Raw genomic sequence first — 27,131 nt, 5'->3', positions numbered from 1 at the left:
AAATAAATTTATTCATTTCCTTCATTATTGCCAAGAGAAGTTCAGGAATATCATGGAAATGACACTGACTTGCATTGTGTTCAGAATCTTGTCTGGAGTGGTAGGTATCCAGGACTTTTAATAAGAAAAGTAGCAAAAAAATGATCTAGAGCAGAAATGCATAACCATCTAGTACATGATAGCAAAGGGAGACTTATTTTTGACCCTTATGGGCAACTGATTTGCATCTGGGGCAGGAGGGTTTGATTTATAATTTTTTTATTCTTTTAGATAGAAGCATTGTCAATGTTGTCTTCTCTAAATCTTTCTAAAATGTTGTGTCCCATTATACCTTTGGTAAAGATATGCATGGTTACAAAGAAAGGAAATCTGTCTTTTAGCTAAAAAAGTTGAAGAAGGGACCATGTGGCTGCTTTTAATATGTTTGTTGCAAATACTTAACCATGTCAGAGAGATAGCAGTACTTGCTTATGGTTTAGAGAGTTGCTGCTAAATAAAACATATATTGAAAGTCTTATTTAAGATTGTCATAGCAAAAGATAAAGATATTCAAAAATTTTGCTATTTGGAAGTTGACTGAGCTGGCATGGAGGGGAGGGGGAAAGGTCAAAGGTGTTGACATACTATCTCCAAGTGTGGAACCGTTCATGGATATTAAAATACCTATGCCTATATAGGTAGAGGGTATAATTTAAGAAATTTCCCACAAAGCTACTGAAGCAAAGGTAACTAAGTTACTGGATTTTGCAGCCACTTTTGGATAATGAGAACACAACTGCTCTGAAAATTTATTGCTGCTTACTCTACAGATACATGAAACTAAGGCTGGGCTTTCAAGTACATTTCTTCTACAATTGATATTGTTTCAGGGACTCCCTGTTGTTTGTTTCCTCCTCAGTGTTGCCCTCCCAGTTCTGTTGTGTAAACTGGGCTGGGAACTCTGTGATGCTGACGAGAGTCAAAAAAATTGACGACAAATATGTGCTTGTTCTGGTATGTGAGGTTCTTTTGGATGACAGGAGGTGGTGTATTTTTCCCAAATTCAGATCAGCTTTCCAATGTGGTTCATCACACTGGTGTAGGACAGTTGGCTGAGGAACATACAGGGAGAGCTGCTTAAACTGCCACGGCTGTTGGAAAAAATGTTTTCTGGACTGTGGCATGTTTATCTCTTCAAGATGACATTTTTAAATGATGCAGTCATCTTGTTTTGGATACAATTTGGTTGGAAAGTACTGGATATATTTTTGCATTGGACAGAATTTCAGACTGCTGGCTCATGCAGATAATAGGGTGGGATAGGTTTATTTTTTTTTCAGTTTAAGGAATAAAATTATCCTCAACTAGAGATTAGATTAACTGTATGAGAAAAACTACTTTTTAAAAGTAAAGAGAGATTTATTTTTGCTAAGACTAAAAAATTTTTTGTTATTGCAGTATTACATACTTTTTTTTTTAAATTTTACATAAGAAGGGAGGATGGCAAGGCTTACCATTAGCTGCACAATTCCAAAACTTTGGGAAATGCTGTCTAATTATACCATTATAATATCTGGGGACTTGTAGACTTCTTTATAACTTCTGGTGTACAGATAGCTCAAAGGGAAGGTCTGAAGGAATAGAGTAGTGGATTTACAGGTCACTTCAGGTTTGTGTGGTTTGTGTTGGGAAATGTCATATCCTGGAAAACAGAAAGCCTGACATTTTCCTTATTTTAGTTATTGCAGGGTATTTGTGGACTTGAAATTTCATTACTCTGCAATAAAAGCATGCTCTCAGTACCACAGAAGGTTGCTTAAAATACTAAGTAAGAGGAAAATTACTCCTTATACTAGATCATAAAACAGAGTAGTTTGATCTTTTAGGCACCACAAAGATGGAATCCCACAGAAATCTCACAGCAGGCTTTGACTTTGTGTTTTCATTACAATATTTGAAGAAGTCTGTAGTATCCCAGATATACTTTCTGCAGTCTTGCCTTTGCATGTTTTCTTTTGTTTACAGCTCTCCTCATAGGGTAGAACAGCAACCTACCTTGTTTGGGCTGCTGGTTATTACTGAAGTATGATATAAAGAAGTGGGTTTCTTTTCTTATTTAAGCATGTAGTACAGTTTCATGGTGTTTACGATTTTTTTTTAATGTGTTTTGGAGATTTTTTAATCTTTGTTTGTAGGTCTGTCTCTTTACTTTCCAATGCTAGTAGTTGACATAAGTCAATATACTGGTTTGTTTTTCTGTCAGTATTTGCAATAGCTCTGACAGTGGCTGAGGTTTGCTTTTTGAAATGGTCACAATGTGAGAAAGAGACTATAATTTCTATTACAGCCACTTTCTGTAGTGTCTGAGGAAAACATGATATGGTGGCAGTGTTATTAACATGAAAATCTCCTTTTAACTCAAGCAAGTCTGTGGCATGCTCTATCCAGGGAACTTACAGATCTGTACAAAAGCATTTGCTTTGCAAAGCAGAGGCGGCAGTTTGTGCACTGCAGCAACAAGGTTAAATAAAATGACTGGTGAAATTAAAGACCGCCATCTCCTCGAAGAAATGCATCTTCTCATTTTCCCTCTCCCAACCTTTATACAGCCTTATATTGTCCAGATTGCTATGGGTCTCTTCGTTAAATGAGCTTTGCATCTCACAGTTAATTTTCTGCCAGTATCACTTTAGGCTGACGACTGTGGGTGTTTGTGTATCTATTAAGCACACTGCCAGGACATGTCCACCACTTGCCACCACTCCCATTAAATGACTGTCAACCACTCCCATTAAACGGCTGTCAGCAGGTTTACAGAGCTGCTTTCTTGCTTTGCATTAATTGCTGCAACTCAGTAGATGCAGTGAAAAGCACCTATAAACAGAGAACACAGTTTGCCTTGAAAATTCTAAAGGTAAATAGAAATGCCACGAGCTGTTAAGTCATATTTCGTATTTAGTCATATCAATATGATAGCAGGAAAGAAGTGTCACTTCTTTTTAATTTTCTTTTTTTCAACTAACCTTTCTCCTTGAGCTCCGACCTCCATAAGGAAAATACTGCAAATCTAAACAAGAGTATCTCAGCAGCTTCTTGCATGTGACTGTCTTGTTGAAGTTGTATATAATCCCATGCTGAGATTTACAATTGCTTCTGAAATGAAAATCTGTTAGAATTAGATCAAACATTATCCTAGCTGAGATAAGCAGTGCGGGGAAGATTAATGATTTGTTCATGAAAGTCAGTATGTAGATGGGTTATTGGTTTAAGGCTTTTCAAGAGATGTACTAAAATGCAGAAGGAGTACTAGCTTAATTTGATGGGCTGCAGCTAGTTTGCTGCATATTAATATGGTGTATTTTTTCAGAATAGGAAATTCTTATTCTAGTTTTTAAGACAAAGAATCATTTGGGGTGAAAATTCCTTTGTACTACTTGAAGCAATAAAAGCAATAGTAAATAATTAAGGAGTGAAGCAGTAATTTTCTGTATTCAGACTCTTAATAAAATACTGCCTTGGAAATCTGGTGAACATGAGTAGAAGGCCAGCGCAAGATGCGGGAAAACTTAAGTGTATTGACTGAAGGTATGAAGTTGAATCTAAAGATTTATTGTCTCTAAGAAATTTCTCTGAGGCTTTACTTAGCCTTATATTCAGTGACTTCAGACTTTATTAATTTTAATTTAGCATTCCTGAGCATCATTTGTAGGTGAATTTTGAGAACAAATCGTTGTGTTGATGAGTTTACAAGCTAATTTGACACGACCAGCATATGGAAAAAGTTGAAAGAAACTAGTGAGTTGTGCAACATCACCCAGAACACCAGTGGTGGAGAGCATAATAGTTCCCAAGTGCTTTGATACAAATAGGTATCCTCTACACTCGGTGGCACAGTCTTCTGAAAATGACTAAAAGTTCTTCTATTCATTGATCTTTCTCTGTCTTACGTGCTGCAGAACCATGAATTTTTCACCCAGTGATGTTCTCTTTAGAGTCTTTGGGTTTTATACGTCTTGCTGAGTATCATTGCATTGTTCTTTTGAGGGTTGTTCAGTGTTGCTTTTCAAGCAACCAGCTAAGAGAATAATTGAATGATCAGATACTTACCTCTCATGCCAAACCTGCTGGTTGTAAGATTCCTACTTTCACTGGTCCTAGCGTATTGATGAAATAAAGGATTTTTAAAGATGATTAAGATCTTCAATACCTTCTCACATAGAAATTTGTGTTCTGTGTTTTATCCCTATGCAGTAATTCTTTTTACCCAAAATCTCTACGCTGTGTACAAATACAGTTAGATAAACTTAATCCTCGTGTAAGAATAAAAACAACTTTGTCACTAGATATGTTCTGTTTGTAATAGTTTCTAGGTCTCTTGAAGGTAGCAGTATAAAATAACATTCATCATCTGACTTGAATATTTTGAGTTCCTTTCTGCTCTTTAGTACCCATTGCATTGTTGCTCATAAAAAGTTGATGATTATGAAAATTCAAAAAATAAACCGATAGCCAGCAACAAAATACAAAAATCCCCTTCTAAAATGCTAATTTTTAACTTTCCTGTTTTGTACTTCAAATTTTCTTGTAAATTGGTATTGCATAAACTTTTTTGTGGTTTATTATTGCCTCTTAAAATCTTTGGAGTGCCTACTGGTCCGTCTTGTCCAGCATTAGTTAAATCTAGATCAACCCTAAGGCACGTTTGTATAACATTTTTGCAGGCCTCTTTCACTGTATATTTTGATCATTTTCTGATAGTGCTGAAAAAGTATGATATTTCCATGCTGACAATTCCCTCATTCTTTTGCCAGGGGTAAAATCCTGTGCAGGCTGTGTAAGTAGTTGTTTTTTTGAAAGGTTTTGGGGAAGGCATGGGACTGGACGGGTAGAAGGGTATGTAAGTATGTGACATGTTAGAAGGGTTAAAAGACATACTTTGTAAATATGTAGAGGAATGAAGTGAACTCTTAGTGGTTCATTGTTCTTGAGGGAGCTCAGCGAAGATTTTGGTGAACAATTTGCCTCCTCCACTTCACCTATCTTATTTTTATAGTAAAAAAACCTGTTCTGTTACTCCAGAGATCTGTCAGCCACAATGTCAGTGCCATCTCTAGCAGAACACCTTTAAAGTTGGGCATTTTGAGTATGATCCTAACAGTGTTGGAAGCCATATGAAAAGTAAAGATCTGTTTAATCCCACAACACCCTCTGGGTTTTGAGCAGATGTGCCTACGTGTACCCACAGCTGTGTTTCAATGTATGCTTAGAATACATACACACAATGAAAACCAGGAGTGTTTTCCACTGAGATGGGAAAAATTCTTTTAGCCAGGAGAAAAGGACAGCCATAGTAACTGTTGTTTCCCATTGATGAAGTCTTCTGGAAGTGAAAGCAGAGCTCTTTTAAGTGCAATCAAATTGTCCATTACAAATTAAAAAGTCACGTTTTCAAAAGAAACTTTAATATTTCTGTACCTGGAAGATGGTAGAATACAGATTTGTGAGGATGATTAGGTTTGTAGTCCTTTTGGGTCGCTCATTTTTTTTTTAATTTTTAATGTGGAGATGCATAGATATAGATCTGTGCACTCGGTAATGGTCTAGGCACCTAAGTCTATAAAGTAATGCTAAAAAGAAAGTAATGCAAGTAGGAAAAGAAAAGGATCTGAAGATGTGGTATTAGTGTGGAATTCCTCACAAATTACTTTACTACCCTGACCAAAAATATTTAATTTTTCTACTCTGTCTGATTTCTAAAATATGTATTTATGAGGAGTCAGTACTGTTGAAATATCTGAGATAGAAATTCAGGTCAGAGCACTATATAAACAAAAACAATGCGTTCCTTGCACTAGTAGTAAACTGTATCAACAGGCAGGAAAAAGTTTTAGTGTTTTCCTTTATTCAAGACCTTTACCCTTGGCCCCGTAAACTGAGGGTCACTATGTATTCAGCTATGTGTAGGTTACACTTTATGTTCAGAATTTCATTGGGGCTTGAGGGAACTTTTGAACTCTGGAAGCTTTGAGCAAGAGGAATTAAGACTTTAACACTTACGTAGAAATAGCAAACCATCAAATCACAAATATGTTAATCAAAGATCTTTGAGACTCTAGCCCTGGGAAACAAGCTACTTCACAAGTACAAGGACTTGTTCCATATTGAAAAGATACTAATTCAAGTTAAGCCTTTCTTTCGTTAGATGCTTGTACCTGAAATCTGTCGTGTCTGATACAGATCAATGTATTTACTGATTATGACTTGGAAATTGATGGTCAGATCTTAAAGTATTGGCATTGAATGTCAGACACGATCAGTAACTTGCTGGTTCTGAGAACTTTATTAGTAGAATCACAATACTTATGTGTTTCCCAAATTGCTTTTTGCCCCTTTTCTCCTTTTTTCATTAGACAATAACTCGTCAAGTGCTGTGAACATTTTACGGCTGTGTTAAATTTAAACACCAGAAGATGTTCTGAATAGTTAAGTTGATCTCAAATTCAAGACATCTGATACAAAATATCAATGAACATGTAAAGGATTAAAATCCTGGTAGAATTCTGTAGCTAACTCAATTTATGCAATATTGGGTGAAGCCACAGAAAATCAAAGTGAGGTTTTGAAGAAAAACGTTCTTCACAGCTGTCTGCCTTTGTAATATTTATAAAAAAGACTGCTCTTAGTGGAGACCATACAACCAGTATAAGATACTGGAGGGGAAATTTTCTTAATTACCAAAAGTAAGATGTCATGAAGTCAGCAAAAATGATTCAAGTACTAGAAGTTTCTGAAGCCAAACGCAAGTTGCTGCTCTTTTGCACTCCTTCCTTGCTCTTGCTTCTTTTCACTTCAGAGAAAATTTGAGTTCTGAATTTGACTATGGACTTGTATTTTAAAAATGGCAGAGTAGCATCTCTTGTATTTCTAGCTCATGTATTTACTAAGAATATGGCTTGACAGTATATTGTGTATCACAGTCTCTGATAATAACTGCCTGTCATGGTACTCGATTAAAATAACTTGATGGTTTTGGGTTTTCAGGGTTTTTTTGTCATTTTCTTTGTCTTGTCTTTTTACAACATGTTGATTAGAAGCAGCAACGTTATGCTGGCTAGAGAACACAGTAATTGTTACCTTCTTGCTCACTAAAGCCCTAATTAGTGTGAATGAGCATGAAAAATAGATACTAAAATGCAGTAGATAAAGGTAATACTATGCCACAAGAGAAAAGCTTGCTTTATTGTGACCAAATTCTGGCGTATTTAAAGTATTAAGAGGATTAAATGGGTGAATTAAATAGTTGTGCTCTCATGTACTATTTGCATTTGAAAAGGGAGACTGTGTGGTAGGGTTTAGACAAGGAAATGGGTCCCAGCCTGCTCAAAGTCACTGCAGGGACAACATAAATGATAATGGACCTACTGGATTTCTTCACAAAAATTTTTCTTGACAGATAATTTTTAGGAGAGCAGCAGACATGCATAAACATCATTAAATATGAGGTAGATTTGTTGATATATTTTGTTATAAAGTGAACTAACCAAACTAAATTACTTTTTAAAATCATTTAGTGTGTACTTGGTGCATGTATTTATTTTTCCAATAATTTTGTATCTTAATTAACCTAGGACTGAGTACTTTCTTAAAGATGACAAATTATTATTTTTTTTTAATAAAAGCAGTACATAAATTGCATACTGTTATTGCAGTGCTTCATTCTGAGGCCCATTCTGTTTTTTATTCTCTGATACAATTTCTTTCAGGTGCGTGATACCTACAAAGCATCTTTTCTCTCATGACATAGCTAATTACTCTCTGTTTATTCTCTTTTCTCTCATTGTATTTAGTTGCTGAATAGAATCTCAAATAAATATCTTTTGGTTGCACATACAGTTTTAGTTGGATAAAATATGTGAAGTGGTTCTATTTTGTTATCGGCTGCTTTTTCGTTTGCATCTACAAACTTCTGATCACTTCAATTATTCATCTGTCTGGTGTGTTTTTATACAAACCGCGTAAGTTATTGTTATATATGCTGGACATTTTCAAGAAGTAGCCACTTTTCTTAATTGCATACATTTATATTCTAGTGTTCTTCACTTTTCTGATGTGAGGTCTAGTTCTTTAGCTTAGATAATAGTTCCAGAAATCTGTTGTTTGCAGCTGAATACAGACTAGATGTTGGGTTTTGTCTAAAAAAGTCATAAAAGTCTGTTTAAAATTTTCAGAAATTTCTAGCTGTGGACTTTCCACTTCTGACGACTACTGGTAAACTGGGCAAGTGTAGGTCCTGAGGACATCAGGAATTGTAGGCATCAATGATAGATCCATGACAACATGCAATAGAGAGTTTGTCTTCCCTTTGTGAAAAATTGTAAACCTTCATAAGCAAGACAAAAATCTACAGAAAAGTTGTAGCTTGGCAGTTTTGGATCAGTTTCATTTGAACTTCAATTAGACAGTAATTTTGTATTAACATAAAGAGGCTGTGCTACCAACTTCTATTTTTAAAAGCAGATGTCTTTGAAGATATTTGAGTACTAATCAGGCATCCAGGTGGAAAGCTTCAGCTTTCTGTTCTTCACCACATGCACCACATGAGATTTGATGAAAGCCTTTCAGTGCACTGTCATTGAACAGGTAAAGAAGATAATAGAAACTCTACTTTCTCAGCATCAGAATAGCAGGCCAAGATTTGTTTCCCTAAAGAAAGTATGAAAATGAGTTGAGAATAGCAGGAGGATGATACCTCTGTACCTTTCCCGAACTTCCAGACCTTCCTGAACGTGATACTGTTGGCATGCTCTGCTTTTGACAGGAGTCAGTTGCGTTGGGACTGCTTTGCACTTGCCTAGTGTTAGTGTGCTTTGCTAACTCTGCAGGTTAACAATAATGTTGCTCTTACTTGCTTCTAGCCATATTTTTTTATCTTGTGCTTGATAACAGAAGTAAGAGAATGACTGAAGAAAAAGGAAGTAGAATTATGCACAAGTGAGAAGACAATGCAAATATGGCCAACAATAGCTTTAACTTCCCTTTTGTGTATATCTTTAAGACATCATTTGCTTGGGGATTTTATCAAAAAGGAGGGGAAAAAAATGCAGGAAGAGTCCATCAGTATAACAACCAATACTGCTCCCTAAAAATAAGTGTTGAAAAAAAGAATGTATCGCTAAAATAAATACCCTTTACGGTACGGAAAGAAGTCTGGAAGACAGCTAATGCAGAAAATCGTAAACATGAGTCTTGTATTTGGAATTTGGCAACAGATAATTCATGGACATGTACAATTACCACTCTCCACTGGCTGATGTCTGCCTCAAGCTTCAGAATCCAGCACAGAGTTTGCAAAGAGTTTGACAGACAAACCTGTTCCTAGCAGTCTTTGTGACTGTAACGCTTTCTAAAAAGTCATTACTTTCCTGCTACATAATTTTGATGTGAAAGCTATTCTGAAAATACTAAAGATTAGTGCCATGTCTCCAGCATAAGGGACTGCTGCAGATTTTCAGACTGATGCAGTTATTCTCATGGCATTGCAAATCAATATCATTGTGTAGTTTTCTTGTAAAGCAAGTTTGATGGGAAATACTGACTGAGTAAATCATCTTTAAATTGACCAGAGAACATAAGATTCATGTTTCTGAAACTATGGTTTTTGAGGGAGTGTGGAGCAGGCAAGAGATTTCAGGTTTGATGAGCAAGAATAAGAGAAAGAAGCTCTAGAATCAGACAGTGGTAATTTCTCTATGCATTATAATAAACTGTTTCAGGGGCCTCAAGAAAAGGAGAGCAAAAGTCAGGGACTGAAAAGCCCTTGCTGTCAGCCATGGCATTACTTTATTTAAAGTTATGCTAGTCACTTTGCTGTTTGCAAAATAACACGCTTTATAAATATTATGTAGTGTTTATAAAGGTGTTATAAGTACTGTTTCTTTTCAGAAGGAGTGTGTGAGCTCTCTTTCAGAAGTAATTTTTAAAAACAGGTTTGTTTGTCTAGAAGGGTTGATTAAGCAAGGTATAAGTGGCAAACCTTATAAGTTGCACGCAAAATGGCTAATTTCAGAATTTTCACGTTACTTGATTTTGTGTCCTTTGAGTTCTTCACACAGTTTAATCCTATACTATATTCTTTCTTTGCTGATTTCTGTTATTCTTTCCTCAGCTCCATTCTTGTTATGGTGTTGCTTGCTCTCTTCAAACTGTTTCCTGTACACAAGTGAGCAATGCCTAAATAATTCATGAAATTGAATAAAAGAGTGCCTGTACAGGGCCAGCCAAAGGTATGACTAGCTAGCACCCGGTCATCAGTAGTGACCAAGGTGCCAGACCAAGCAAATAGGGCAAACTGTTCTCAAAATTTCTAAAAATACTCACCAAAAAAACCCTTCCTAAATTTGAAATGAATGTAGGCTTCCTGAATTTGTCATACAGCTCCAGCATGAAATTGGGCAAGTGGCTTAGTTTTTCTCCGTACACAGCTTCTCCCTATCTCTGGAGGCAGTTGGATACCCTTACAAAGTGGTTATGAGAATATAACCAGCAACACTGAAAGTATATTTGATAATACTGAAAAGATTGTTTGACAGTAAGCGGAAACTTAAGCTTCAGTTATATAGCATGGGGCATTTTTCACTTTAAATGTTGTGCAGTTCAGTGTAAAGCAGTTTGAGATAATCCAGTTGAACACACTACAGAAGCTTGGATTTCATGTGTCACCTCTGCCACCCTGGTATCTTTTGGGCTACTAATTTTTTTGTCTGTTTTTAAAAAAATTCTTTTAAATGTGCAAATTTAGATCTACTAATTCAAGTAGCATCACAACCAGAACTCTGGTGGTAATTTAATACAGCAGAATTCAACTCAGGACAGACTAGGCAAAGCTGTTAGTGTAAATGTCTGCAAAACATAAAAATGAGTGTTCTTCCTTAAATTAAATACGAGGTCCTGAAATCTTGTAATTGAAAGTTGAGCTTCTGTAATCACACTGTTTATCTCAGATGCAGCTGACATATTCTAATATAGCCTGGGGAACTTGGAAATGAAGGAATAAGCAAGAAGCCAGGCCAGTGTTGCAGTCAGGATTTATGTTCTGAACTGGGAACTGGAGAAGACTGTAAATTGAAGTCCCACAGTGTGTTGCAGAGGTCCCAAATTAATTAGCAAGGGAGTATGTTGATGGAATTGAATATATGGGTTTCATATCAGGGTGTTTCTAGTGCTAATGTGTTCTTAGTCATTGCTGAATTTGGCAGGAAGAAGATAGGGCATAACCAGCAGCTCTCTTGAGTCTGTGAAATCAAGTGTAGGAGATTTGCAGATGACTTGCCTTTATGAAACAAGATGCGAGATTCAGACTTTGAGTTCCTGTGGAATATCAGTGCAGTCAGCATGCAGGTCTACAAATTAATTTCTTGATTAAAAGTCTTGGAGAAAACATGCTTCAGCTTGGAATTCAGTTCTAGGAGAAGAAAAATTCAAATGTTAGCCTGTGGTTTTGTGTAATCACCTGAAATCCCTTCATTTTACTTCTGTTTTCAGTTGAACTGCCACTGTTATTTGCTGTGAATCTTAAGGTATTAATGTTTACAGAAACCTTGGACAACTAATAGAAAGACAAATGTTCCCTGAAGTTGACTTCTAGAATATCTAGTGCAGTCCATTTTTTATTTAAATAAACATATAAAACATCTTTTTTTTTGTGCATCTAAGTAGTGTTTCTAGAGATAATTCAAGCCCATAGTATGAATAAAACCAATGGTTCCATTGTTCCTGTCCCATGTAGAAAAAAAATTCCTTTTTTCTTACATTTTTACCTGTGCTAAATGTATTTCTTTTGTTGAAATTTATTTTATATATAGGTATAAAAATGTGTCTGGTGTTATATCTGTCACTATGGTATGATGATGAGAATAAAATCTATCCTTCAGAAGAGTAACTCCTAAAGTTGTTTGCCTCAGAGATATTTTAATGTACAGACAATTAGGCAGCATTGAAATGTTACCTTACAGCATTTTAGATGAGGAAGAACAGTGGAAAGTCAGCCAGGGAGATTTACTGTCACTGTTTCCAAGCAAAATCCATTTCATAGGGAAAAATTTACTCACCTTTTTTTTCCTAGATATATTTCTGCTTCTCCAGCAAGATCAGATTTAATGTTGGACGTTCTCCTGATAAAAGTTACCATCTAATGTTCGTATATTGATGAATTTGCAGACTTCAATTAGAAATAACCAATGCAGTGGATGACAGGTTTCTTTTCATGAATACTGGAGTTGTTCTACCCTATATTTGAAGGGATACACACAGGAAAACCTAATTCTCTGTTTTTCATCTGCATTTCTATTTGCTGTTGGTTTGAGTCTCTCAGATATTAGCTGTTCAGCTCTGTGAGAAAGAAATAACTCCTCTTTTTTTTTTTTTTCCCTCCAAACACAAGGGGTTTGGTTTTATTACTTATACAGAATAGCTGAAACCATTGTAAAGCAAGATGGCTGGGTTAGGAGATAATTTTTTTTTTTCCCATGAGTAACTGAGTTGATCACTGTAGTCCACAGAAGTGAGTATTTCAAGAGAGCGGTTTAAGTCCTGTGTATAGCAGTAGTTTTTTTCCTCGTGTAAGCACTCTGAATCTTCTTCCAGAGATGTCTATTTCTGTCCATTCAAACTTGTGCCAAAATTAAATTAGACATTGTTGGTACCGTACGCTCCTTTGTCTATTAGGAAACTGCACTACTGGTTATTCTCACAGATTTATACAGCAGAATTTACCAAAGATGAAATTACGTGTCTTGTTTCTGCAGCCATGTCTCTTTTTCTCCTATTAGACTTAAAATTTATGTTTTAAATTTGATAATGTGCTGAACTGATTCTGTGGAAGATAGGAGGTGGTGCCACTTCACATTTCTTTTTTTTTTTTTTTTTCCTTTGTCTTCTTCCCACTGAAGACAGTAGAAGTAGTTTCTGTTTTGGAAAAAAATCTGTAACAGTCCCCAGTCATATGGAAGATGAGCATTTCTACTGTCTTTGTGTTATGGGTCAGAAAGAGGATAAAGGGCAGGGGGTTTGTTGATTGTTTGAGATGGAAATTATGGATTAGTTACCAAGTTGCTTCTGTTAAATAGATAATCAAATTTGCCATAGCAGTAATTAGTCTAAAATGTATATACATAGCAAGAGACTCTTCAGAGTGTCTTTACAACAAGAAGGAAGCTTTTTCCCTAGTGAAAATGATTAGAATAGAAATCAATGTGCAGGGAAGGAAGTTTTTGGAAAATTCAACCTAATGGAACACCTCCCTCTGCTGGTAGACATTACGTTGTTTAGTCTGCTCTGTCACGCACTGAGCTGGAAACTTCCTGGTGAGGAACGCCTCTCAGACTGCTACTGAAGAGCTAGTGGAACTTCTTTAAAAGATAATTGAATTGTGTATATGGTTGCCTGCCACTGCAGCTCTGAATATGATGGGGGAGGGTTGGGCTGCTTGACCCACTTTATTCTGAGTTTGTCAATTAATTATTGTTTTCTCCCACCCTCCCCTCTTGCTGCTGGGATCCAGTTGCATTTTGCCATTTTTACTGGGCTGTAAGGATAGGCTCTATGGATGTTGGTACTTTAAGCAGGTAATCAGAACAGCGTGCATGAAACAGCTAATAGCTTCTAGCAATCATTTGGCTCTTTCTGAAAATTTAATTAATCTTTTAGTTTATTCATATTTAGCTGTTTGATCTGAATTTTATGTGCCAGTCCTCAGTTAGTTTCCAAAGTAATTTCTGTAATTACTTGAAACTTGTACTTGAAACACAGTTAGCCACCCCAACTGCAAGAGAAAGGTTGTTGTTACCTGTTTATTTTGTAGTGTATTAATGCCAAGAAACAGATAATTTCTAAGATTTTTTCTGTACTTTTCAGGGATGGGTTCAATCTATCAATCAATGGCCTGTGAGCCCCCAAAGAGACTGTAGAATTGTTATTTCTAGCTCTGTTTAGGCATAACACAGAATGCTTGAAAGAATGCTTTCAAATGCTTCTTGAAGGCATATTTTAGTTCCTTGCTTTTCTTGGCCATTAAACTTCAGGAAGTGTATTAAACTAGCTGAATGTGTGACAATAACATTTTTCATCCTTGTTTTTCTTTCTGTTTAGTAAGCATTTTATAGTGACTTTTTCTGTTCTTTCACAGCATAGTGAAAACTGCTCTTATCCCAGCTGTCTAGGCTGAACACTCAAAACAGTTTTTACTTTTTTTGTATGTCATTAATAGTAGAACCTGTGAAACCTTTTAAATCTTCTCTAAGGCTCTAGATGAGAAGCAAAAAAGCTGGGGCCCTTCCATGAGTAGAAGTCCTAATTCCATGACAGTGATGCTGGTAAACTCATAAGAACAAAACTTTGAACGTGGAGGACTGGCTACAAAAGCTGCTTTTATGTGCAGGATCCCAACGTTACCAGCATTTAATAAATGTTCAAAGTCAGCCCGTCAGTGATCTGATTTGCAGTTTTATGCTTTGCTACTGAAGATTCCCATTTAAAGGATTCCACATCTATTATGCCGAATAACAACCATTTACAAGCCAGAACTCTGGAAACACCACTGGTGAAAGGCTACTTTAACTTACAAGTGGGAGCACAAGAAGTCAGACCACATCAAATCACAAATCATGGATATGATATGTGCCTCTTTCTTATTGCACTTTGTCTTTTTATGGAAGTAAAAACATAGACAAGAGTAGGTGTTTTAGGCAATTTCAGCAATGATCCTCCAGAAGGATCATTTCATCATCATAAGAGATGCTTTAAGTTCACATGTGTATGCTGTATAAAAATAAGTCAGTTAAGGAGAAGTGTATGTATCTGTCGTTTCCACTGGGGGGACAGGAATGTATCATTCTGAGGAGAGAAGTTTTTCCATTCCTTTTCCTCTTCTACACTTTCCCGATTTCTTTGCATTAAAAGAAGCATCAATATTTAAATAGTCAGCATTTTTAAGAAAAAAAAATTTTAAAAATCCATGAATTTCAGATATTAACTCAATAGATTACTTATTTTTGCAGCAATTTTGTACTGATTTCAAATGCTGAGATGCGCTCCAGCTATTTTCTTTCGGACTAATTGGCTAATAATGACAATGGATGCTGTCATTGAATTCAACATATCTAATGCCTTCTTCTAGAAGACAATTTTAATAAGAAATAAAGACATTTTTATTAACTCAAAACTGCACATGTTTTGTTGCTCACAGGCCTAAGCAATGTTTATTTTATGTAGGCATTTATTTGAAGTCTGCGCATAATCATGTTTTTGTTCCTAAAGGACTGGAAAAGAAATAAATATTTAAAGTTTGCTGAAAATAAGCATGGTATGCTGAAGTTTGGGCTTGGTTTCTGAGCCATGGTGTTCCACAGTCAAAATGTAATGTAACATGGTAGTTTGCAGTGAGAGTTTGCAGTGTTTGAGCTTTTTGATTCGTAAACTTAGATAAACTTTTCTTTCCTTGGTCCTTGAACTCCTGCCTTTTTTTTTTCTTTTTTTTTTTTTTGGCAGGTTGAACACTCCTCTTCTGCATTTCTATATGATTATAGAATAGGATGGAGGGGATGGTAAACAGGAGACTATAGCTATTCCCTTAAGCTTCTGGACTCCTTTGGAAAGTTAGTAAACTGTGGAGCTTGAAGCTAAGGCACAAAGGTATCGGATGAGATTTCAGTGAGCTTTCTCATTTTTGTGATTAAAATTACCTCAGGTTTTTTCATATTATTGCAGGTTATTGAAGTCACAAACTGCTTACATAAACTCCACCCATTGCAAAGTTGTTGCCCCAACAACTGAGGACTGTCAGACTTGGAGTTTCCTCTCCATACTTTTCTCTAGCTACTGCATGTGAAAGGCAGATGTTTATTACAAGAAGAAGCATCAGATTGCAGTAAGGTTGAGAGGAGTGGGAAGATCATCACCCCTTATACTTCACCTCACCATTCACTGCTTTGGTGGTAAAATACTAAATCTTCCTCACAGACACACATTTCAAAGGCTTTGGTTGGCTCTGGGGAAGTGAGGCCAGGAAATGAGTGCCTGCTCTCCCTTCTCTTCCAGAACAGTCTTTACCTCTTCTCTGGGATATTCAGAGGAGATTGGGGAAAAGAAGCTGATAAATGAGTAATTCTGAGGGATGTTCTGAGAGTTTCGGTATTGGTAGTTATTAAGGTGCCTTAACTGGAGATGAGGGAGAGGGAACTGAGCAGTGGGTTACTGCTAGAAAGGTTTCATTTACTGTAGAGGCCTTTTATCCCTTGAGAAAATCCTGAGGATTTATGGTGTATTCAAATATTGGGGAATACTTGAACCATAAATGTGACTATTATTGACAGAAAATGAGGCAAACGTTCACTTTAATTGAAACCACATAAATTAGATTGGAGGAATTAATTAAAAAGTTATAGACATCTGTTTTGAAATTGGAGGGTTCTCTCTAGGTATTGGAAAGGGCATGATAAGGCAACTTGAAAGATAGCTCCAGTACAAGAAAAGCTAATTGAAACATTTCTTTTATTAAAACAATAGTTCCTATGTGCCTTGTGAATGAAGTGTCCAGAATAATATCAGTGGTAATTAAACTGTATTTCTGTCAGTTAACAATCCCATTTTCAAGATCTCTGATTTATTACAAACACACCTTGCGAAGTTCATTTTGTTAGTTTACTTCGTAGAACTCACTGCTGTTGCAGAGTTTTAAGTTCATTGATCCGTTTCTTCTAAGCAGAATGAATACCTCCCCCTTTTTAGGAGCATAGATGTTGATATATCATCACTGAATTTAGCTTGCAATGGGAAATTTAGTAATCTGTTTAGTTTTATAAAGGGATACTAGTACTGAAAGAATTCTAATGATAAAGATACAAAAGTTTAGGGGAACAACAGAGCTCCATTTTTGGTAGGTTTTGTGCTGCTCTTAGTCAGTTTTAAGCTTACACTTTTGAGTATTTTCTAGAATTATCTCATCTGTTGTAAAATGTTCATGTCGCACGTTCTCCAAGTAGTCTTTGAGAATGAATTCTATAGGTCACAGATGCTTAGATGTTTCCCACAGGTACTTTTTTAAAATTTTCCTATATTTAATTCTATTACATTACCACTGTTGTATTACCCCCAGCCTGTGTTAAATGTTTGTTCTTCTTAAGTGCCAAATGGATCCTTCAAATGGCTGCAGCATTTTACTTTTCCTGGCAGTTAAGTGTCAGAGTTTCTTGTCTTGTTTCTTGGAGTTGGTAAAATTGTTGTCATTGCTATCTTTTCAGTGGCAGCATGTAAGAGTCCTTGGCAAGCTGCCCACTCGGTGTCTTACTAGTAGTCTGTTTTGATACATGTCCTTCCTAATGAATACCCACTGTGCATGTCATGAAAAATAAAATATTTCTTGCAATCACAGTGGAGTGGTAGCTTTGTCTAGTTATTTAAATTTCATAATTTCCCTTTGTATTAGACTATTACCAATGTCATTTGATACAGATTCAAGAATCCATACAGTCTCAATTTGTTGGGTATTATGTTTTCATTTTCTAGTTTTATCAGGTGCAGGTGCTGTATAGATAGCCCTTCACTGGTTTTAGATTTTGCAGTGTAATAGTGCCTTCATGTACTGCTTTCTCACTGTATGTCTCTGTAATGAATTAAAAGTATTAATGCTGAGGACCCGAAGGATTCTGTTAGAGGAAATTTTAAGTGGATTGTTAATATAGAAGTTTACTCCTCATAGCTTCAGCACTTTAGATCCTGTGATGACAATCAATAATATTTATTCTTTTTTATGTTGCTGAGTTTTACAGAATAAAAAAATTTTACTTGAAATAATGTAAACTTGCTACTTTAAGTAGCAATGGGAAATGTGACATAAGGGTCCAGAAGTTTTCAGTGACCTTGTTCCTGGTCTGTACTGAAATAGATACAGTAAGCAAATTGTTATTATCAGGCAGAGCAAGGAGTGTTTGTTCTTTGGGGAAGCTGCTCTCAGGGGATACTTTCTAGATGATAATGAAATTCCTTTTTCATCAATTTAGGATTTCACAACTGCTTTGGAAATCGTGGGATCATATGCTGTAAAAATGGCAAAGCCTGGTTAATACAGTTACTGTAGATTCTTTTAGACAAAACTGCATTTTCCTTCCTTAAAAAGGTGGGCATATATATTAATGACCCCGATCTTAAGTTGAAGGTCATCTGTAACATTGTTATGATTGTTGTCTTGCTAGTCTTTGTTTATTAGTTATTCATGAATTTTCTTGCTAAATAATAGGCAGAATCTGGTAGTCAAATCTTGAGCTTTCTGTGTAGCTTTCGGGATGAATCATTTTATCGAGCCAAGAGAAAGAAGGACTATTATGAAATGTCATCTTTAAGCAAAGAGTGTCTTTTTATGAGAGAAAAACTGCTCAAAACACAATGTTAACAGACTTCCTGGGGAGAGGCCCCCACCCCCAAAAAAACCCAAAACAAACAAAAACCTCCACAACATAACACCAAACTAATCCCCCAAAATATTTATACATTCCAGTAATTTTACAAATAAGGTGGTCTTATGTAACTTGATCCTAATTCCAGAGTGATAAATACATGTAGTTGCAGGTACATTCTCTCACTGTCTGTTTACTACCCTTGCAGATGCATCTTTTTAATTTTGCCCTTTTTTTAGTACTTTCCTGCTTATTTGGAAAGAAAATAAAATATAAATGTAAAACTCAATATATGCGACATGGAAAGCTCAGTATTATTTGAAACTCTTATTAATACTGTCTTGCCATTTTAAAAAGTATAGCAATCATAAGGGATAACTAAGCATAAAGAACTCACTTCAGCTTTTCTTCATGAAGAACAAAAGCTAAAACTAAAAAAAAAATAAATGTTTTATTTATGAATAAACCCCCTAAGAGCTGAATGGCTTTCCTGTACAACATGTGCTTGTAATTCTAAATAAAGTTCAGTCTTATGGAAAATCACCTTTCTAATATTTTTACTGCTTGTTAATTCTCTCTGTACTTTGCGCTTAACTCTGAAAGTGATGAGATCTGCTGATAGCTCATATAAGAATATACTGCAATTGTTATTTTGTACTCTCCAGTCTAATATATTTTATTTATATATTTATAAATATAATTTAGTAGAATTAGTACATACCTCTGATTCCTTTTTATGACTTTCTTTGGCATCTTGTAATGGCAGTGCTTGTGCATGTTTTGCAGTGTATTCCTCTAATAGCAGGATATCTGTGATCATCTGCAATTGGGCTAATGCATCTTTCTGTCTGTGTGTTATTTAAAAAGAAAAAAACTAAAACTTCTCTTCCCAAGACGAGTGTTATTGCCAGTCCATTATTGGAGCTTTAGATTGCATTCAAGTACTTACTGAAAGTGAAGGTTTTAACCATTTCACCTTAATTTATTATGCAAAAAGTAGTTATATATGAATGACACTTGAAATACCTTCAGTAAGCTATGAACCAGAAGTCAATGAAGAGTCCTCAATAAATAAATAAAATCTTCAGGACTTTCAGTACTATTCCATGGTCACATATGAGCAGTTTTTCCAGACACATGATGGAAAAAAAAAAATAAAGTGATGCAATAACAAAGATTTCGCAGTAGCGGTTTCAGTGTCATAACATTTGTGTTACTTCCCAAAGAGTACCCTCAAAATGCTGTTTCTCTTAAGTGTGGAACTGTTTTCTGAATAGACTAGAGTAAGGTAAAGTCTGTTGTGTACATTGGGATACTCATGGACTAGTAGACATTTGATGTTATGCTAACACATTCATTTTTACTTTGTAAAAGAACAAGGTGCTCCAGTAATAGAAAATGTGCAGATTGCAAATCTAATGCAGTGTAAGAAGCAAGCACTCTCCAAATAACCTTTTTGCTAGTTCACACTGCTAAGTTATGGGAACTGTAGGACCGAAGAATAAAGAAGTGTGTAATATTGCCTATCAGTCAAAATAATTACTTTAAAGACTCTAATTTTCTCCTCTCTGTTTACTCTGACACTTCTTCCAACATCTGTAATTTATTTGAATGAACCCATTTCTTATTAATGAAAACATCTGTTATAGGCTAGAGAATAGGAAGCGTTTGTAACTTAGACCCTTAAAATAGCTCAAAAGGAGAGCTTAAGACTCTTTGGGAATTTTAGAGATGCTACAATGTCTTATACCATAGCATGAGGGCAAATGAGGAAACTCTCTTAGTATTAATTTCATGTAATGCTTTGTCATGCCTGTCTTTTTCAAAAGAAAATGCTTTATGACATGCTGATACTGTTCATATTTGCCTTCACCTCAAGTTTCAACTGACTGTAATCATGGAAGTTACCAGAAGCTGAAGAGTCATTTCTTGCTTGATCACAGAGTCCTTAGAGTTAAGCAAAAGTTGGGGACTCAAGATTTTCTTAGGTATTTTGTTGGACATTGATGGCTAAAGTAAGCTAAGTACTGTAATTGGGATTGTCTGATTTTTTGTGTCACAGAATCAGGTATTTTAGGTGATGGAAGTGGTTGGATGTTCTAGATATTTGTTTGATCTTGAGGTAATGGGTGAAATAAACATGCTGTGGCTGTTTCTGATTGATCACCCTAACCTGGCCACAGTAAATGGACAAATGAACTGGCAAGTTTTAGTGCTGTGCAGAAGATGCTGGTTTTATGGGTTAGAATCAGAAGCTGTAAAGGCAATGGCCTTCATTATCAGTGTTATTTTATTAATACAAATGGGCAAAAGATTATCCTGCAAAAGAACTTCTCACCTGAAATATGGAAACAAATGTGGCTTCTTGCCTTTCTTTTAGTCTAAGCTATTTCAATTCATTGTATATATAGAATATGAAATATTTGCATCACGTCAGTATATGCACATAGTCATTGTTTTGTTTACAAAGAAGTCCTAAGCAACAAAACAAAAATTACACTACTGACATCCAGTGCATAAGATTTTCTGCTCCTGCTCAGCTTGTTGAGATGCTGGGTGCAACCCTTAAACTCAACAAAGAAAAAGGATTATGGAACTAGAAGACTGACAGTGTTGCTACTTACTACTAGCAGCTTCTCTGACATCCAGTAATAGTTTACTGAATGCATTTCATACATTTTATTGATAGATCTTTCCTTCTGTTACTCCCCCATGCAGGAAATGGCTAATTTTCGTGTCTTATTTTGAGGCTGACTCCCCCATAAAACTAACAACAGGATATCTTGCACTTTAACAAAAAAATCCATCACAATGACAAAAAAAAAAAACCAACAAAAAAACCCCCAAACCTGAAGGCACTTTGGAAAAGGAGACAGTGTTGAGAAGAAAGAGAAAACATCTTTTCTGACAAATGGAGAAAGTTTACTTCCACTAAACCTGTGTAGCAATTGAAGTTTCTGTCAAAAGTTGCAAAGATGTGTTTCATTAACTGGGAAAGGATGATGCGGATTTGATGGATTTTTGGTCTGTCTTGTGCATTTTTGCATAGAATTTGCTAGCAGATTGGAAGTCTCAGTAAAAATGAAGGAAAAAATTATTTAAACTAAAGTGTTTTGCATGCCTCTCCAATTAAATAGGAACTTCTGGAAATGTTGATTAATGTCTTGCCAACTCTTGTTCTGTTTTTTCCGTGTTGAGATTATTAGGAGAGGTCATTGTTCTGTCAACAGAACAACGTTCTGATTTTAATCGGAATAAAGCTTACCTTTCAAAACTTGCCAAGGTTTTGCCTGTATCGTGTGTATTTTTGTTTTGTTTTATTTGTTAAGCAGTTAAGGCTTAACTGGATTTATTCAGACACAACTCTCCTGTAACTGTTGCCAGCTTTTATTGTGCTTGTGGGGAGAGCAAGGTGATCTGCAAGTTATTTGTGTTAAGGAGAGTCCTGCTTGACAGAAGCCAAATGCCCTTCAGAATACACAGAACAAATATAATGCAGCTCATATAACCTCTATTACTGAACAGGTGCTGTGTTGCTGTTGACACCCTATTACTAAAGCAGCTGTTAAAGGTTTGCTGTAGTTTGAGTGGTACAGCTTCAGTCACAGTTCGTGTGTTTCAGGGCACTTGGGATCATCAGTCTCAACACTTTCCTCAAGTACTCTTGTCTGTGGTGGAAACGTGGGGTGGAAACATGGTTAAAAAGGGGGACAGGAGATATTCTCAGGTTCCACACAACTGAGCAGGCTAAGGTGTTTTTGAAAGTTAATTGATTTGCAGTCTGAGTAAATGTTGTTCTGAACACGAAGTCGTAGGTTCGTGGAGGCAAAGAGCATTTCACAGCCATGGTGGATTTGCTGCTGTATAACAGCTCTGAACTCCTACAACTGCTGCAGCTGCCTGATCGTGGCTGGTGCAGAATCTCAAGTGCTTGAAGCTTTCTTGATTGCACAAACACACAAATAATATCCATGAGCCAAATTTGGGTGAAATTTTGTTGATAACTAGTGAGCCCCGAGTAGGACATCTTTCTGGGTCCAGTAACTTGTCCCTGACAAAAAGCATCCCACTGGTTTTTCAGAACTGGATTGTGAAGGTGGATGATATCCTACCTGCCACTTGCTTCTTCCTCCTCCTCCTCCTCCTCCTCTTCCTCCTCGTCTTTCTTCTTCTCCTTCTCCACCTCCCTGGCTTTGAGCTTCTTCCTCTCCAATCTGGACTTCTGGCTGACTCTTCCACAGCAGAAATTATAGCTTATTTTTTCTGGCAAATCACTTAAATCCTAAATCGGCATTTAGGGACTGTTTGACTGTAATGCTTCCCAATCCCAGTGAGTCATGTTGGCAACCTGTGTTTCTAACACATCATCATCTGCAAATATTTATAGACTGCTCTGTTTTTCTCTCTGCCATGATATAGTAATGAGCAATCAAATACTGATTGATTTATTTATTTGGGTATTGAATAAGTTTTACCTTTATATGTCATTTACAAAAAAAGTATTTTGGAATATCAAGAGGTGATGCACTTCAGCTGTTTCTTTACAAGGAAGAGATGCCTTTGCATTGGGAGAAAACTGGATGTTAAACAACCCAAAATCTGCTTGGCTGAGAGGGCTGCTCTCCAGAGGCAGAGTGTGCCAGACTCAAATCCAGTAGTGTAGGTGGTAGGAACTGAGACCTATGCTATGATCAATCAGGTATTAAGACTGTGGGTTTGAGAAAAAGCTTTCAGTGGGGGATTCGCACTTGAAAATATTTCCCCTTGAAAATATTTCCCCTCAAACCTGAATCCGCTTTGGAGGCAAGGTAGGCCTGAGCATGGTATCTGTCAAAGACATTGAATTTGGACTATGGGGGCAGTTGGGAGACCACTGTGACTTAGCACTTACTGACCAACAGAAAAAAAGGAAAACTTTGAAGCCAAATCATTTATACATTGCTTTAATGTATTTTAGTCATTTATTTTCTATACCTGATTCTCTGCTCATAGACCAATGAGCAGCTTTTAATACCAATGTTGGAGTGAGCAAAGGAAGGAGGAAACACCCCAACACGCATGTCACAGACACACATTACCCCCAAATCCCCCTCAAACCAGTGATGCAAAGGCAATCCCTCACCAGCTCCCCCATGCTAAGCTGGAACTATAGCTGTCTACACTGGCTTCACCAGAACCGTTACTGGTGGGATTTTATGTAGTGGCAGTGAGAAGTGTAACATTTCCTTAGTGCTGTGTTACATGCCTTGATTCTTCCTTCATTGGATGTTTGCCCCTTTATGCTTCTGTACATGTTTTGTGTGAATCCTTTTAAAAATGATACTGTGTGCTGTGGTAACTTTGAGTACTTTTGAAAGGCTGGGGAAACAAGACGTTTGTGTAGTTCTGAAGCTGTTTTCTTCAGCAAGTAACTTCTGAGCTGGTTTATATCTGAAGTAAAAACTTAAAGGCTACCCTTTGTGTTGTATGAGATACACAAATTATCAGAATGATTATACCTCTGGCAGTGTTTTGGGGTTACTTTTGTTATGTTGGGGGGGGTTCTTTCACGTAAAATTTGATGATTAGATTGAGCAAGTGGGATGACATATGAAATCTTGGTTTTGATAGATTTCCAGAAGAAACAGCCAGACGATGACTCTACTCCCAGCACAAGCAACAACCAGTCAGATTTGTTCTCTGGAGAAATGAACAGTGACAACAGCAATACCTCTCTAACCACGCAGGCCGCTAATTCCAACCAGCAGCTTTTGACAGAACTGAATGTAACTTCACCGAGCAAAGAGGAATGTAAGTGAAAGGGAAGGAGGCATAAACATTTTGCTTTGTTCTCAGGTTTGGGTTTCACTGACTCCCTTTGGAAGTAAACAGCCTGACTTTTGGGGTGAAGGAACAGGTTAGAAGCTATTCACAAAATAGACACTGATGACTTTAACCAAAGAACAAACTAATCATAGAGGTTTTTAACTAATTTTATGGCCATTTGAACTGCCGTATACAATTTAATTTTGAGAAACTCCTCACGTTGCTGGTAAATTCATATATATATTCTAGCGTAAACACCAGTATCTTGTGAAATTTGACTTTTAAACATGTTGATTTTTAATTACTGCAGTTGCACATAACACTGGCTGTAACGCATGTTTGTCTGAGGTGCTGCTTGCATAAAAGTTGTTTTATGTGGTAATTCATCTATTCTTTCACGACCCATCTTTCTTTTATATTGAACTGTCAGGCAAAAATTCTCCCCAAAGGTAAGTTAGGATGGTAAAAATTAGTAAACACAGTGAGACAAAATTGTCTTTTAAATTATTCAAAACCTTTATATAAGTTCATCCTGTATCTAATACATTGAGTTTTAAAATCTGCATTCTACAACCTAAGCTTCAAGGTGTAGTTTGTAGTTTCATTTTCCTTCAATTGTAGCTTTATTTTAGAAAGTGCTCTATGGAGAGAAACCCTCTTGAGCTGAGTATACTTTAGGTTGTGGCCGGTAAATAGATATACACATTGCAAAAAAATGCTGGTTTTTCAGTAGGAAATTTGCAAAAGTGACTCTGGTTCTTCAACATTGAGACAACTGCTGGAAATAACAATGCTGACAAAGCACTAGGACTAAAAAATCTTCAATATACTTGCTTTCAGTTGTGTTAACTATTTGCATGGGATGATTTTGCTGAATTGCCGAAGTATTTATTCTCTTTACAGGTCTGAAGAGCTTTTACTTATGCAGATTGGCTGTGGACAAAGCATAAAATATGATTTTGGGATTGCAGTAGTTTATTAGACTAACTAAAGTAAAATTTTTAAACTGAGATATTGTTTTCTCTTTGAGAATATTGTCAGAGATACAACAGTGTTCAAATGTGAATGATCTGATAGTACTTCTTGTAGTAAGACTAAACTTGCCATGTAACTCTTGTCTCTCCTTCACATACACAGTTGCTGCTGACCACCCTTCATCTCTTCCTTCTGTCCAGTGCTTCTTCAGGGGAAACCTGTAGCCTGCTGTAAAAACAAGGCCTTAAAACAACCTTCCTGGAGAATTCAGGAAAACACATTATGCTTCAGCAACACGTTTGGCTTTCACAGGCTTACTGACCAGGATCTACTATTTAGTGTTACTGGGTGCTCCTCTAATGCTTACTGGGTCAGGTTTTCTGAAAATTTGTTCAGGTAGAAATTAAATTGCATTACAACAAAGTATCTCTCTTGTGGATGGGAAGGACTTGGTAAGTGAGAAGGTGATTACAGGGATGAGAGTGAAATTAAATAGTGTCCTTCGTCCTGAATTGCTGCAAGCCTGTGAACATGCACTGAACATGATGGATATTAGGCAGCACAGCCTGCAGAGCATTTGAAAATATTACCTATAAAAAAACCCCTCTTTATGACTTCCTGATGGGGTGTTTTTAAGTGAAATACAGTAGAAAGATTTATTTACAGCTTGAGCTCTCTCTGTCTTCTCTCACATCCTCACTTTAATGATGCTTAATATCATTTACCAGAAATAATTATACACAGATGGAGCTTTTCTGATAGATAATGGTCTCTATGTACAAGGTTCTTTCTGTAATGAAGAATGTCCAAATTTTAAATGTCTTTTTGATTTTAATTTGAAGGTGTTTTTTTCTGTACAACGTTATTTATTTTGCAGCATGTTCTATAAAGCACACACTACTCTTGTTCTCACTGTGTTCTTCAAAGATTCATATTTTGCACTGCCATGTGAAGATGTACAGCTGTGTTTTGTTCTGAATAGAATTGTGGTAATTCACCAGAAACCAATGTATGGGATCATTATGTAATCCCTATCAAAGTGTGGAAAAATTGGACTACTCATGAAGGATTCTCATGGTGCATTCCACACCCCTCTTTTTCTTTTCAAGATTTTGAAGGGAGGTATTTGCAACAGTACTTGAGTCCATAGGGTAAAAAGAGTGGATAAAATTGCAGCAAATCATTTAGGCAAATTAATTCATGTTATGACAACTGAAGAGAACCATAGAAATCTCCTGTGGATAAGATACATATTCTGTGCAAGAGGAAGTGAAGGTTTTTTGTACTTGCTTTTAAGTAGCCATTTCTTTTTTCAGCACAGAATGAATGATACAGGAGAAAAGTTCCTTGGACTGTACTTTGCAAGAGTTCAGTTTAACAATCGCAAGTATTTCTGTGGTTTTTTGTTACTGTTTTGATTTTATGTGCAAGTTACATTTGCATTCCTGAGTGTCTTACATACATGCCTAGTTTGTAGTGGCTTTCCTTCTCCCACCACCCTCAGTTCTGAAGAGTAACCTATTGCAGTGGTTGCTTTGCCAATTAATATATCTCCCCCTAGTAGGCAAAAGATAGTTCTCAATCTTATATTTACAATCAGTGAAAATGTAATAAAGATTTATGCCCAGAGACAGTGATGCAACATCAGTACTTTTTTCCCCCTCCTTCCTATGTGGGGTTTTTTTAATGAAATATTACTGATCACTGATTTTTAAAAAATGCTGTTGCAATTGGGGGAGGAATAGTCTATGAAATTCTTTTTTTTTTTTTGCCCCTACATATAATTCTTGAGTTGATTGTTTCTATCCAGAACCTTCAGGTCTCATCAGGTGCAGTCAATTTTCTGAAGTAAACTTGCAGACAAAGAGTATGTCGATGTTGGTGTATCTCTACTACGTCTAGATTTGCACAGTTTTTAATTATCTT

At 36.3% G+C, this 27,131-nt stretch overlaps 1 protein-coding gene across 3 annotated transcripts in view; it reads left to right on the top strand.

Annotated features, from left to right (window-relative positions):
- Positions 1-27,131, top strand: part of ZFAND3 (zinc finger AN1-type containing 3) — a 136,978-nt gene that overhangs the window by 63,431 nt on the left and 46,416 nt on the right. For all 3 annotated transcript variants that reach the window (XM_032684448.1, XM_032684446.1, XM_032684447.1), the window contains exon 4: positions 24,036-24,215. In XM_032684448.1, coding sequence (XP_032540339.1) covers positions 24,036-24,215 — 180 coding nt within the window. The remainder of the gene's footprint in view (positions 1-24,035; positions 24,216-27,131) is intronic.

This window comes from Chiroxiphia lanceolata, chromosome 3 (genome assembly GCF_009829145.1).
Source record: "Chiroxiphia lanceolata isolate bChiLan1 chromosome 3, bChiLan1.pri, whole genome shotgun sequence".
In the NCBI taxonomy this organism is placed as follows: domain Eukaryota; kingdom Metazoa; phylum Chordata; class Aves; order Passeriformes; family Pipridae; genus Chiroxiphia; species Chiroxiphia lanceolata.
Note: the sequence above shows the minus strand (reverse complement) of the source record. Positions and strands in the feature narration are given on the sequence as shown.